Source organism: Anabrus simplex, chromosome 1 (assembly GCF_040414725.1).
Source record: "Anabrus simplex isolate iqAnaSimp1 chromosome 1, ASM4041472v1, whole genome shotgun sequence".
Lineage (NCBI taxonomy): Eukaryota > Metazoa > Arthropoda > Insecta > Orthoptera > Tettigoniidae > Anabrus > Anabrus simplex.
In genome coordinates, this window is record NC_090265.1 from 1,081,986,185 (window position 1) to 1,082,000,373 (window position 14,189).

A 14,189-nucleotide genomic window follows, 5' to 3' on the forward strand; every position below is an offset into this window, starting at 1 on the left:
AGTGTGTTGCTATGGCTAAGAAAGGTAATGTTTCTAGATGTAATAAGAGGCGTTTCTATGGAAATCAGCATGAACAATCTAAACGAGATGCTGATGTTCCTTGCTCACAAACTCTGCAAGAAAACTTGGATTTGAGTTTATACCTGGATGAAGTCCATCTTCAAGTGGTGTTCAGAAAAATAGCATGGAAAGTGATTGTTATAGAATTGTATATTTCCCTTATTTAGTGAAAACCATCAGTGATAATTTGTGTTATAAAGTTTGCCACAATCCTATAGAACTAGATGAAACTGCAGTGCAAGGTCTAGTCAAGTCATTCAGTTTAGTTTATCAGTTTTGTGAAAGGAAGAGTTTCTCAAGTTGGCCTAAAGTAACTAATGGGGTATATGAAATAAACAAAAGAGTTGTTTATGCAATGAGGTCACTTGGACAAGGTCTGATACGTATAAAAACATTTTGTGGACTTATGGATCTTCCACCCCCAATGAGGTGAACCACATTCACGCTGATTCAGAATAGAATCATGAAAGCTGTCAAGTGTGTAGTGAAAGAGTCAATGAAGAGGGCTGCTGAAGAAGAAGTACAACTTTCTCCTGTTCCTGACCTGAGAGAAATTTCTGTTTCTGGTGATGGGTCACGAGAGACTCGGGGACATGTGTCACGTTATGGAATAGTGTCAGTCATCGGAGCAGAGTGTGGTACAGTGATTGATGTGAAGGTGAAGTCTTCCTATTTTAGAGTATGTCAGAGGTGGAAAGGACCTAAACATGGGCCTAAATATATGGAATGGCTTGAGGGTCATCGTGCAAGCTGCAATGCAAACCACAAAGGAAGTGCTGCTAAAATGGAAAGCAGTGGGTTAGTTGAGATCTTCCATCGCTCTGAAGCAGAATATAATATAAAATATGTTGAATATATATGAGATGGAGATTCATCTAGTTTTCAAACTGGATGTGACTCTATGCCATATGGCCCTGATGTAAAAATAGTGAATATTGACTGTGTGGGTCATGTGCAGAAAAAAATGGGGTACAGGCTCAGAAAAAAGAAGAAGAAAAAGATGGCTGGCATAAAATTATAAGGTGGTAAGGGCATTGGTGGTGCGGGTCGTCTCACTGATGCTATCATCGATAAGCTGCACTGTTATTATGGCAGCGCCATAAGGGATAATAAAGACAACTTGGAGGACATGAGGAAGGCTATATGGGCTGTATGGTACCATGAAGTCTGTACTGACATGGACCTTCAACATTATTGTTGTCCGAAAGGTTCAGGATCATGGTGTGGGTGACGTCAAGCTCAGGCAAATGGGACTGAGGAGTATAAGCACCCTCACCCAATTCCAATGGCTGTAATGAAGGCAATTAAGCTAATATTCCAAGACCTTGCTGCTACTGACCTCCTAAGGAGATGTCTGAAAGGTCGGACTCAAAATGCTAATGGGTTCTTTAACAACAAACTATGGACTGTTTGCTCTAAAACCTCAAATTTAGGGAGGATAGTTGTGAAAATTACAGCTGCTGAAGCTGTGTCTCTTTTAATGAAGGTAATAAAAGTAAACTGGATGTGCTAGAATGTTTAGGCATCAAAGTTGGGAAATATGCAACATCTGCTCTGTCTGATTGTGATGTTCTTCGGGTCACATTTGCTGAAAAATGGCTTCGAGAGTCTTCAAAGGAGCAACAAAGGATGAGGAGGAGGCTGAGGATGGAAGAACATGGCACGAATATGGATATGGAGGGTACTACATATGCAGCAGGTGCCTACTAGTGTTATGTTTAGAGTCATTTTCCCAAAGTTAAATTTTTCACACAAAAAAACACAATAACTCAAGAACTAATGGTCCAAAATGCATGAAATTTGGAATTGCCCTTGTTGGAACTAAGTTATAGAGGACGAACCTCAATTATTGAATTCCTTTAAAAAAATATGCATAGTGCATCTAAAACATCATGTGAAATTCTTAAATTTTTTCAATATTCAAATGAAATGGCGTATGGCTTTTAGTGCCGGGAGCGTCCGAGGACATGTTCGGCTTGCCAGGTGCAGGTATTTTTTTATTTGATGCCCGTAGGCGACCTGCGCGTTGTGATGAGTATGGAATGATGATGAAAACGACACATACACCCAGCCCCTGTGCCAGTGAAATTAACCAACGATGGTTAAAATTCCCGACCCTGCCAGGAATCGAACTCGGGACCCCTTGACCAAAGGCCAGCACGCTAACCACTTAGCCATGGAGCCGGACAATATTCAAATGAAATACCTATAAAAGGGTAACTTATTTTGCCACTAAGTTCATAGAGGTCGGTCCTGGTTAATTTAGTGTTGTATTTAACACTAGAACGGCCGAACATTCCTCATACCTGTAAAGGCCGTAGGCGGTCATTTTGACCGCTGCCGCTTACTGCCATATACCTAGGATCCAGGATACATGTGAATGTTCAATAATTTATTTGAAAACAACAGTTCACCATTAGGATGTATTGTATACAGATCAGTCCATTGTTAAATATTAATAATTGTTCATATTCTCTCACTTCTCATAGGTAACAATGAAGTATTTCGGTGGACTTGCTATTGAGTGCCTTTGTGAATAATTATGACAAAAATAACAGTCTCTATTTGTTTACAAGCTTATTTAGGCACTTGGCAAGCAATTTATGCAAGCTATTACCTTACACGAACATTTTCCACAGACTACTTTGTTGCACGAAGAACATGTGTCAGAGGTTTTGTTCTGTTTACAATTGGAGTTCACTTGACATTGTCGTCGCTTACGACTGGCACATTGAACCTGAATCTGAGGCTCAGGCTGAAGTGTAGGAAGTTCAATCAACCGGGATCTTCTCTTCACAAAATCAGATCTTAGTTCTTGTATTACTTCAAGAATATAATGTCGAGATATTCTCTGTCCCGTAACTTCCTTATAGGCTATCTATGAATTTATTGCTGCTAGATCAAATACGTTGTAAAATACAGCATCCAGCTCTAGTGCTGTATTTATGTGCCATTTGATCAGCTACATCCACACCATACTTAGTTCCGTTATAAAATTCAGTAGTACTAGGGACCTTTTTGTTATCTTCACTGATTTGAACGATTGTGTGTAGAGTGCTTAGCAGAAGCACATTCTTGTTCACTTTTCCTTGATATACTGTGAGAGTAGTGTGATCTTCCTTCTGAAGTACGACAGTCTCGTACAGATTCATACGCAGTGCTTTGATTGACACTGGAATTTCCTTCCTCACTCGATTGATTGTTCCAACAATACTAGTGTTCTTCTCTTTCAGTCTCTCCGCCAACTTTACCGATGTAAAGAAGTTATCAATGGTCATGTTACGTCCTTTCATGAAGTATGGGTCCATTAGTTTCATGACAACATTTTCAGGCAGTGACTCATTGGTGGGTTGCATTTCGTCTTTCCCAAGATAAGGAAACCCATTGCACACATACTTAGAATCAACGTCTACCAGTAGCCAGAATTTTATGCCAAATTTATCTGGCTTGTTGGCCATATACTGCATGAACCTTCACCGAGCTTTGCTGGGGAAGAGTTGTTCATCAGCTGTGACATTCGCTCCTGGTTTATATCACGCATACGTTCTCAATAAATCTATTCCAAATAGCCGACACCAATGCAAATTTATCTGTCTGCAAACAAGTGGATCTAGTTTTACGGAGATCAAAGCGCAAATACCTTAGAATTTCTTTGAATCTGTTTCTTGCCATTGTGTTAGTGAAAACAGAGGGAACCCATAAAGAAGACCACATATGATCTACAGCTAGACTAGTAAGTTTATAAGCTCCACGGGCGTATAACAAAGCAATAAAAGCATCTAATTCTTCCAAAGAAATAGATCAATTATTATCCATTGTCTGTCTACGAGCTTCAGTCTCCGTGCACATCTTTTTATGCTTCAACATGGATGCGCCAATGAATAAACGCCAGGCACTAGCCTTGCCATTAGTCTCTATGTTACGCTTAGCGTGAGAAGTAGGCTCTGCTGCCATTTTCAGTACATTCAGCGCAGCCATCCTTCCAATGGGGGTTCCCACTACTGTCAATAACAGTCCAAATAGTTGTTCCACCCTTACTACATAACTGATTCCCTGGGGCAAATGAAGAAGACTTTACCAGTTCATGACCGCTCCCACCTCATCCCCTTCCTCTTCGAACAGGTTGCCCGCTGCTAAGAGATCGTTCTCTGCTGCAAGATTGATCACGGCTGATTGAAGGAGTAACTGCGTCTATTGTAGGTGCGAAGTGCACTCAATGTGTGCATATTTTCATCAGCCGAATCACCATCACTATCCAACATATTATCACACTGCTGAGGTATAAAATCCTCATCGTCACTCATTGCGCCTGTATCTAATAATGTATCTTTGTCACCTGATTCGTCTTCTCCTAGCTTTTCAAGTTCTGCTAATAATTGAACAGGAGTAAGTTTTTGCCGCCGAGCCATTATTACGCACTATACGACACAAGGGACAGGCAATAACTCGTCCACTCGCAACCACTGCTAGAGGCATAGTATTTAGTTACATCATACGCCCCTATAGTGCTACTTGTAAATATATCACAGGAAGCAAGCTGTGAGCAGAATAGAGCTCTCCGTATCAAGGAAGTGAAGTGGTCAAAATGACCGCCTATGGCCGTCCTAGGTATAAGGGACATTATCGCTGTTCCCTTATCATCTACAGATGTAATTTTTCGCGTGAATGTACATAACCCTAAAAGATTAAAAGTCCCAAAAGAACAACCTCGTGCATAAAAAATTACGAGCATGGAAATACCTTGAAATTCGCTAACGGTCAAAATGACCGCTCTGGCCATTCTAGTGTTAAGGAAAAAAATAGTTTATGCCAATCATATTGTTAGTTTTCAAGAAATGTTTTTGTAACATTCAAGAAATAATTTTTTAATATTTAAACATGCAAATTTTATTACACTTGTATATTCTGAATTTTAAAACTTTATACATCTAATGAAAGCCCAGCATTTGTACTTTAAGTGTACAAAGTTTAATTCAAATCCCTGTTATGATTCCATAGATATAGAGTAATTTACAAAATGCATGCATTTCAGGTTTATCAGCCCCATAACCCTAGAACTGGCAATGTTAAATCTTGTGGTGGAAGCCTTATTTGTCAGCTTTTACTTGTCTAAATAAAATACAAAATATTAGCAAGATACAAAACAAATCTATGAAGTTTTATATATTTACGTAAAGCTAATACACCGAGGTTGTCATGGTGACACAAAATTGCATAAATGTTTTCACTAGGAAAATGTACAGTCTGTTAAAAAAATGTAAATCCTAAATTCAAAATAATAATAAAATTTTTGATCATATGTACACAAAACTGGAACATTCACAAACAAACGGAGATATACAAATTGTCAATATATCTGTAATGCACCAGCAAATATGTCATCACTCTGAGAGGTACATTCTGAAAATATTAGGAAAAATGTATTGGCATGCGATCATTTGGAGGCGTGACCTTAGACCACGTTGTTATGATAAATTGCTTTATGGGTGGTTCGTCATCACTTTCACTTTCCGATATTTGATGTGAAGAAATAGCTGATGAAAATTCTAAATCTAACTCTTAATCTGTCAGTTCATTCTCAATAACCTCAAAGTCAGATCCGTCACTACCGAGCTCGATAGCTGCAGTCGCTTAAGTGCGGCCAGTATCCAGTAATCGGGAGGTAGTAGGTTCGAACCCCACTGTCGGCAGCCCTGAAAATGGTTTTCCGTGGTTTCCCATTTTCACACCAGGCAAATGCTGGGGCTGTACCTTAATTAAGGCCACGGCCGCTTCCTTCCCACTCCTAGCCCTTCCCTGTCCCATCGTCGCCATAAGACCTATCTGTGTCGGTGCGACGTAAAGCCAATAGCAAAAAAAAAAAAAAAAGATCCGTCACTTCCATCTCCCAACAAATTTTGCTCTATGACTGAAGATGCCATATTTAGACACACACTATACTCAAAATGTATATAATCAATCAAATAACAATATATATAAAACTATGAAATAAAATGAAATAGAATAGCAAAGCAGAGCTTGTGAAAGTTTGTTTACAAATACTGTTTACAAACACTACAGAAATGGCGCTCAAACAGATCATCGAAAAACTGCACTCATTTATTTCTGTGAAATTGCGCCCAAAGATGTTGTAAATATGAATGAAACTGAACTCACGGCTGCTGTGGATATCGTGAATGACAAAAAGTAGACTGTCATGACATCTATTGAAGATATGAGGAAATTATGAGAAGAAATCCGAACATGTCGAATATTCAACACTGCCGCTACAGTAGGGTCCAAAGTGTTAAATATTCGACAGTTGCCTGTTGTAGGGTTAAATAGACTGTCCTTAATATTGACCATATATTTTGTTTTCACATGGAGCTAGGATTGCAAGATAGTCTGCAAAAGCATATGAAGTCTAATTTTATATCCCCTAAAACTGAGTACGCTTTGGACTTCCATTCCTTTGAGGGCTTATCTCCATTCTCTGATGACCTCTTTTAAGGCACAATTAAAAAGGATAGGTGATAAACTATCCCCTTTTAGGACTACCATTTTGATGTCAAAGCGTTCTGAAATTTCAGCTTTTGATGGTTCATAGTGTGAGTTACTGTAGTCACGTCCTAGTTTGTGAATCATAGGCAACGGGGGAGTGGCCTAGTAAGTGGTCTGAGAGTCTGGACACCAGTTGCTATGGAACGGGAGTGGGCATCTTGGACATATTATGAGTCATGACCCTCCTGTACTCAGGCAGCTAGGACTATACAATCCACCACTGGTCCTTAACCTGTTAGAGGAGAGATCCTCACTGGAACTATTTGTAAGTAAGGCTAGCATCCTGCTTCAGAGTTTTCATTGAGCATACTCGGAACGTTTTAAGAGAGCCTCGGACCTACGGGTGTAACGGACTCCCACTCCCATTTGACAGACGAGGGTGTCCTTGGAAACTACTTGGCGAACATAAAGGAATTAGATGGAGAGCTATTAATACTAACAGGGCTGATGGAAGAAAGAAAGTATAGCTGACTAGTCAGCAAAGAAGATGTATCTGGATGTCTTAGGAGTTAATGGTATTCAAATAATGTTATTGGCTTTACATCCCACTAACTACTTTAAGGTTTTTGGAGACGCCGAGGTGCCGGAATTTAGTCCTGATGATTTCTTTTATGTACCAGTAAATCTACGGACATGAGGCTGGCATCGAAAGCGACTTTCAACCTATTAGGTCGTGTTACGTACATTTAGTACGTGTTGAAGAGATGTTAAGTACAGAACAAAAATGGCCAACCAGACACCAGTGGGATCCGAACCCACAACCTCCCGATTTTGCGTCGGTTGCTCTACCAATTGAACTATGGTGGCATATTTGAGCACCTTCAAATGCCACTGGACTGAACTAGGATCGAACCTGCCAAGTTGGGTTTAGAAGGCCAGCGCCTCAACTGTCTGAGCCACTCAGCCCGACTTAATGGTATTTAGGTAAGGGGAGATAACAAGGAAGAAATAGGAGATTATAAAGTGCACTTGATGGGTGTTAAAAAGGTAAGGGCAGAGCGTGGGGTAGGTTGTTCATCACGAATAATATTGCACACAACATAGTTTCTGTTATATTACATAAATGAGCCAATGATGTGGGAGTTGTAGTTGCAGGAAGTAGGCCAAGACTTGTCTCAGTGTATTCACCATGTGAGAGTGCAGATGAGGATGAAGTTGACAAGTTTTATGAAGCATTGAGTAATATCGTAGTCAGGGTGCTGCGATTAAAATGTCACTGATAAAGTCTGTTTTTATTTTTCTCTTGGCCTAAGCTGAAGGTTCTTATCTTTGTTTCAAAGTTTTTTTGGAAGTATTCCTTCCATACATTCAGAATTACTACTTTCTTTACAACTTGTCCATTATCACCAATGACCTTTTTCTTTCTTTCTATAAACTAATACAAAATGTTCTTGTCATATTTTAAATTATCTTTTACTTCTCGTATAAAATTGTATCATGCTGTCTTCTTTGCCAATTGAATCACTTATTGAGATGCTTTTCTCATTTCCAGTTGTTATGATTTTACTTCATTTCTCTTTGCTAAACTTTTTACAGCCTTTGTTTCTCTTTTTTTCCATCAGTGTCTCCATATGCCTAACTCTTTATGGTGATTTCTCTTATACTTCCTCATTACTCAAAGAAAGTCTCTTACTGTCACCTTATCGTATCTTGAAGTTTTGCAATGTTCTCACCAATAATCTGTGATCTCAATCATAATTGATACTACTACACTTACATCTTTTAGACATCTTCATAGTTTCTTTTAGTTACAATTATGTTATCTATGATTTATGTTGTATATTCCTAAGACCTATTTGTTCCTTAGACATATATTGAATAGTAACTCTCCTTCCAAATTTTGCTGTCGTTCTCCAGTGTTCTTTCATATTCATGTCCTAGACTATCTTTTCCTGTATGGGCATTGAAATCTCCCATAATTGCTGTCTTATGTTACATATACTTGAATGATATTTTCTTCCGACAATACCTTGAATTTAATTATTTTTGCACTCATATTATCCACATTAGGAAATTATTATTATTATTATTATTATTATTATTATTATTATTATTATTATTATTATTATTATTATTATTATTATTATTATTATTATTATTATTATTATTATTATTATTATTATTATTATTATTATTATTATTATTATTATTATTATTATTATTATTATTATTATTATTATTATTATTATTATTATTATTATTATTATTATTATTATTATTATTATTATTATTATTATTATTATTATTATTATTATTATTATTATTATTATTATTATTATTATTATTATTATTATTATTATTATTATTATTATTATTATTATTATTATTATTATTATTATTATTATTATTATTATTATTATTATTATTATTATTATTATTATTATTATTATTATTATTATTATTATTATTATTATTATTATTATTATTATTATTATTATTATTATTATTATTATTATTATTATTATTATTATTATTATTATTATTATTATTATTATTATTTCTTTTTGCCTCCTCCTGATAATAACCACAGTTCACATCACCTTACAGTACTCACAATTAATATTTGGGTTCAAGTATGATGATCTCTCTGATGCATATTTTATTGCAGTGGTAGAAGTTCCTTCTGGGTCACCATGTGAACAGGAAGTGTTTGTTCCATCACCATCTCCAGAACCAAAGCAAGAAGCTGAGAGCAGTAGGCATAAACCAAATCTGACGGATGCAGGTGATGTGTCTCCCTACAACTCTTGGCTACATGAAGTTAGGTGAGAAAACAAATAAGGAAGAGTGACTTACTTTGAAAAATCGTTAAAGTTATGTGATAGCATCACCTCAATCAGAATCCATTCTTTATCTGAAATATCTTTGAGGTTGAGTGAGCAAGTACTATATGTTGAGTCTTTCATGTCTCTGCCCAGTTGAGTCACTCTTCTTTATTTTCCCTTGCCCAGCTTCCTTGGTCACCCAAATTCAGCTTTTGACTATTTACATAAGATTAGTACAGCCATGATCTGCCAAGGTTCTCAAACTACACAGAGGTAATAGAAGATCACTTTGTAAAACATTAGATCAGTGGCGGCTCGTGGATATCAGCAGTGGGGGGCGCGCCTTAGTTTCATATTTCCACAAATATCTCAAGTTCTTCAAACTATTTTATCCAGATACACACTTCGAACACTATACGGTGCAATGCATATGCAATTATGATTATGATGATGTTGATGATGATGATGATTATTATTATTATTATTATTATTATTGTTGTTGTATGTACGTTCAGTCTTCAGCCCTAAGGCTGGTTGGATCCTCAACAGCTCCGCCATCAGCTGTCACAGATGGCCTAGGTATCACTGAAGAGGCGTACTAGGGAAATGAGGAGTGAGGTAGTTTCCCGTTGCTTTCCTCATCGAGCCAGAATTTGCTATTACATGTCAGTCTGCCAAGCCCACTGAAATGCATGCACCAACCGACCCTATGAGCAACATTTTCACACCATTCATAGCAGGGAATGGCTGCAGAAGGAATGGCATTACTAGCATCGCTCATACCTCAGTCACTTTCATATTGTCAAAGCCAAGGACAAGACCGACACAGATCAATGAAAGTAACAAAATTACTCTAGCCCATACCAGAAGACATAGTGCACTGTAAACACTAGGTCCTGCTGGCAAAGGCATTATTATTATTATTATTATTATTATTATTATTATTATTATTATTATTATTATTATTATTATTATTATTATTATTATTATTATTATTATTATTATTATTATTATTATTATTATTATTAATGCAATTTAGTACAATATAGTGCATACCTTCATCCTCTGATCACGTTCTGGTTGCTCTACAGGAGGTCCCGGGTTTGATGCCCAACTCAGCCAGAAAAATATGAAGCATTGATAGCATTTGGTTCCTGCTACCCCATCCTCGACATAAGAAGTAGAAAATCACCTAATGCTGAGGGTGGAAGAGCGTAGAAGAACTGACCACCCTGCCGCAAATAAAGTCCTGCACAGGATGCCTGTTCTCTGCATGTCTCTTGTTCCGATTTCTGGCGCTCAGTATGAAGATACTTGCTGAGAAATTTCCAACGTCTCGCGAAGAGGTTATTTCTATTTCACAATTTCACAATAAAATCACGACACTTTTTCCTAACATAATTAACGTGAACAGATGGTTTGATATTTAATTTATTTACACAGACCTAATTCACTAACCCTAATTTCTATAGGCAAAATCCATTCGCCGCTCTTTCAATTTCACAAATTTGTCCAACACTTTCTTGTGTCTGGAGTTGATTGTATCATATCTTTGCTTATAGACATCATTGCCAAAGCGTTCCACCTCTCGTTTTTCATTGTGTTCCTAAGAAACGATTTTGTGCATTTCAACGTGGAGGAACATCTTTCTGATTCAGCCGTTGTCATGGGGATGGTAATGATAATTTTGAGAAGTTTATGAACTTCACTAAAAACGACTGGCAATCTATTCTCCCTCAGAAAATTAAACAAATTAATTGCTCCTCTAATACTCCGGAAATTTTCTCTTCGGTACATAACTTGAAGTTCTGTTTAGAGTTTTTCTCTTTCAAGCATGGGATAAAATGAACAGACATGGTTAAAAGATTCCTGTGGGAACTTGGTAGAGTGTGCCTCGAAGTGAACATCATTCAATAAAACAGAAACTTCCAAATGGCCAGTAAATGAAAATCTCTCTCTTACTTGCATAGAAACCACGTCGCATATTTCTTTGGCCGACACTATTCGTCTACTATGTGGAGAAATATCATCCTTTTTCCTCTTTCGATCTGGTTCTGGAAAGTTTTGTTCAATTTCCCTGTGAATTACATCAACTTGTGCTCTTTCTCTCGTTACGTGTTTTTCGAAAGAATCAATGCAATTTCTTATTTGAACACTGTCTTTGTTTCGGGACTGAATTTGATTATATAGATGATCAACGTGAGGAAATAGACTATGGAACACATATAGCCAGAAAACAAATTCAGGATCACAAATAATACGTCTTAAGCCACTTGCTTCATTTAATGTGATCTTGTTTGTACATTTCTCTTCAATTTCTTCAAGGCAATCTATTAGATTTTCTCTGTTTTCCTACACCACGTTCACAGTTCTTATGTTATAATTCCAGCGTGTGGGTACAACTTTCGGCATTTTCTTCTTAACGATATTTTCGAGGAAATCCGATCTCTGAGACGAATTCGTAAAGAATGCAGGTATCGCTGATAAATTTGAAAAGAAAATCCTCACTTTAGGAATATGATTTGTTGATTGTTCCATGATAAGATTAAGCTTATGGGCATAGCAGTGTACGTAATATGCGTACGGATAGTGCTCACGAACCTTTGCCTGAACTCCACCAAGAGACCCGCTAAAAACATAGGCTCCATCATAGCTCTGTGCAATCAACTTATCGCGAGAATGGCCTACCAGGGGATTAATCTGTTCCAGTAAGGTTTCTGTTATTCCATTCGCCGATTTGTCAGATGGATAAAAGAATCCCCAGAATCTTTCATGTACCGAGCCGTCGTGAAGGTATCTTAAAACCGACAATGGTTCGAGATGTCAGTTGTTTCATCACACTGTATACCAAGAAATTCAGCCTCTAATCTGTTGAAATATTTCCTCCCTACACACTGCCAGCATGCAACATAAAATGTCATTTTGAATCACCTTTGACGTTCCTTTAAATACACTAGCTGTTTATAAGTGTTGCTTCATTACGCTATCCAGATCAGCCGTGAAGTTAACTAATCCCTTAAATACACCTGGATTTAAAGAATTATCTTCTTCATTGTGGCCTCGGAGCGGCAATTCAAATACCGCACAAAAACGTACGCAAGTGATGAGTCTCTTTAATATTTGCCTCTTCTTGTCCGCGATCGAATTATGTTTACGAATAGTTTCACTGTAGTGATCACTTAAACAAGACACGACATTGACTTTACCAAGCATTTCAAAGTCCATAGTACTAGTGATATGTTCTTGGGATCTTTCATGCTTTTTGATTTTCTCATTAATATGCTTGATATCACTTACCCCTGTGGTGATCCATTTATCTCCTTTCCTAGAGGGGGAGAATAGCAGGCAAGGAAAGCAGTAAAAGGTTTCTGAGATATCACTTCCACATATCCACGGGTTCTTGTTATATACATAAGGAGAATTAATTTGTCTTTGGAAAACCCTATATTCATTTTTCTTGGTCTCCGATTTTTTCAACGAGAAGTCTGGTGTCGGCCTACCACACTCCTCGAGTTCGACTTTCTTCTCGATAGAAAGAGAAGAAAACGTTAGTTCTTTAATATGTTCGACGGTAATCATACTGTACGAAGTGCAAACATAACACTACGCCTACATATAAATAACAACCTTTCTCCTAATTTCACCTCGTCACAGTCACCTCACGAGATCAATCATCAACACAAAGCTAAACTTCGCGCTCTCCAGTGAGTATGGCCAACATGAGTCAAGTGCGAAGAGACAGTAGTTACAGTCGTTACTCGTTTCGTTATTTAATAATCCTAAAAATTACAAGACTATTTTAAATATATACCAGCATATTTAACTCAGGTAAGTGCTTCAGTAAAATAGTTCCTAGTTTTAGGAGAGAAATGACACAAACTGACCCCTGTTAAATATAAATCAAATCACCAATGTTCGGGTAGGTCGGCTGCAACGATGGGCCGCGGCAGAAACGCGCCGGATTCTCCGTTAGAACAGCACATCTCTACTGTGCCTCTGATTGGCTCCCTCAAGGCCAGTCGAGCGAGACTCGGAGTATTTGGTCCGCTATGAGAGAGCGCCCTCCTGTGCAGGGCCAACAGCGTATCGGGCCGCAGTACAGTACAACTCGCGCCCTTGATAATAATCTTATAGTAGTAAAATATTTCCCTCGTTAACATTTAAGATAAAAATTCCCCATTTTAATGGAACTCCGTGGGGGGCGCGCGCCATAGCGCCTCCCAGACGAGCCGCCACTGCATTAGATCAAAGTCAGTGTAATTTTGTCTGTTAAACACTAAATGTGTCATCAGAGATTGTTTATGTGTCAGCATTGTACAACATGGAGTGACCTCTATCACCCTTTGGAAATCTTACTCCCTCTGCCAGGTTTGAACCTGCAAGCTTGGGATCTAGAGGCTGATACTCAACCAAAGATTTACATAGAGTTACAAATAAACTTGTTCAATAGCCCTATTATTAATGCTAGATGAAGATATTTTAACCACCACCACTTCCGGTGTCAAAGTGTCATCTTGTTACCTCTCTGTGTTTACTCTTGTCTCGAAAAAATAGGCCCAATTATTCGTCTTGCACTAACAGCACACCAAACACCAATCTTCCTATAATAATGAGGGACTTCATAAACACCATTAGGATTTTCTGCACACCAATAGCAAGAGTTATGACTGTTAATACGACCATTAAGATGAAACCAGAACTTTTACAAACGAAAATACGGTGTTGCAATAGTAACTATCTCACCTTGTTAACAGCTGAGATTCAGATTGGCGGTTTGGTTGTCAGGTCGAACTCGTGCACGCTGCTTGCAAGGTCAAGAACCAT

The 14,189-nt window shown here is 37.7% G+C and overlaps 1 protein-coding gene across 2 annotated transcripts in view; it reads left to right on the top strand.

Annotated features, from left to right (window-relative positions):
* Atac3 (Ada2a-containing complex component 3) overlaps positions 1 to 14,189 on the top strand; it is a 245,471-nt gene that overhangs the window by 171,140 nt on the left and 60,142 nt on the right. For both annotated transcript variants that reach the window (XM_067137218.2, XM_067137219.2), the window contains exon 7: positions 9,209 to 9,325. In XM_067137218.2, coding sequence (XP_066993319.1) covers positions 9,209 to 9,325 — 117 coding nt within the window. The remainder of the gene's footprint in view (positions 1 to 9,208; positions 9,326 to 14,189) is intronic.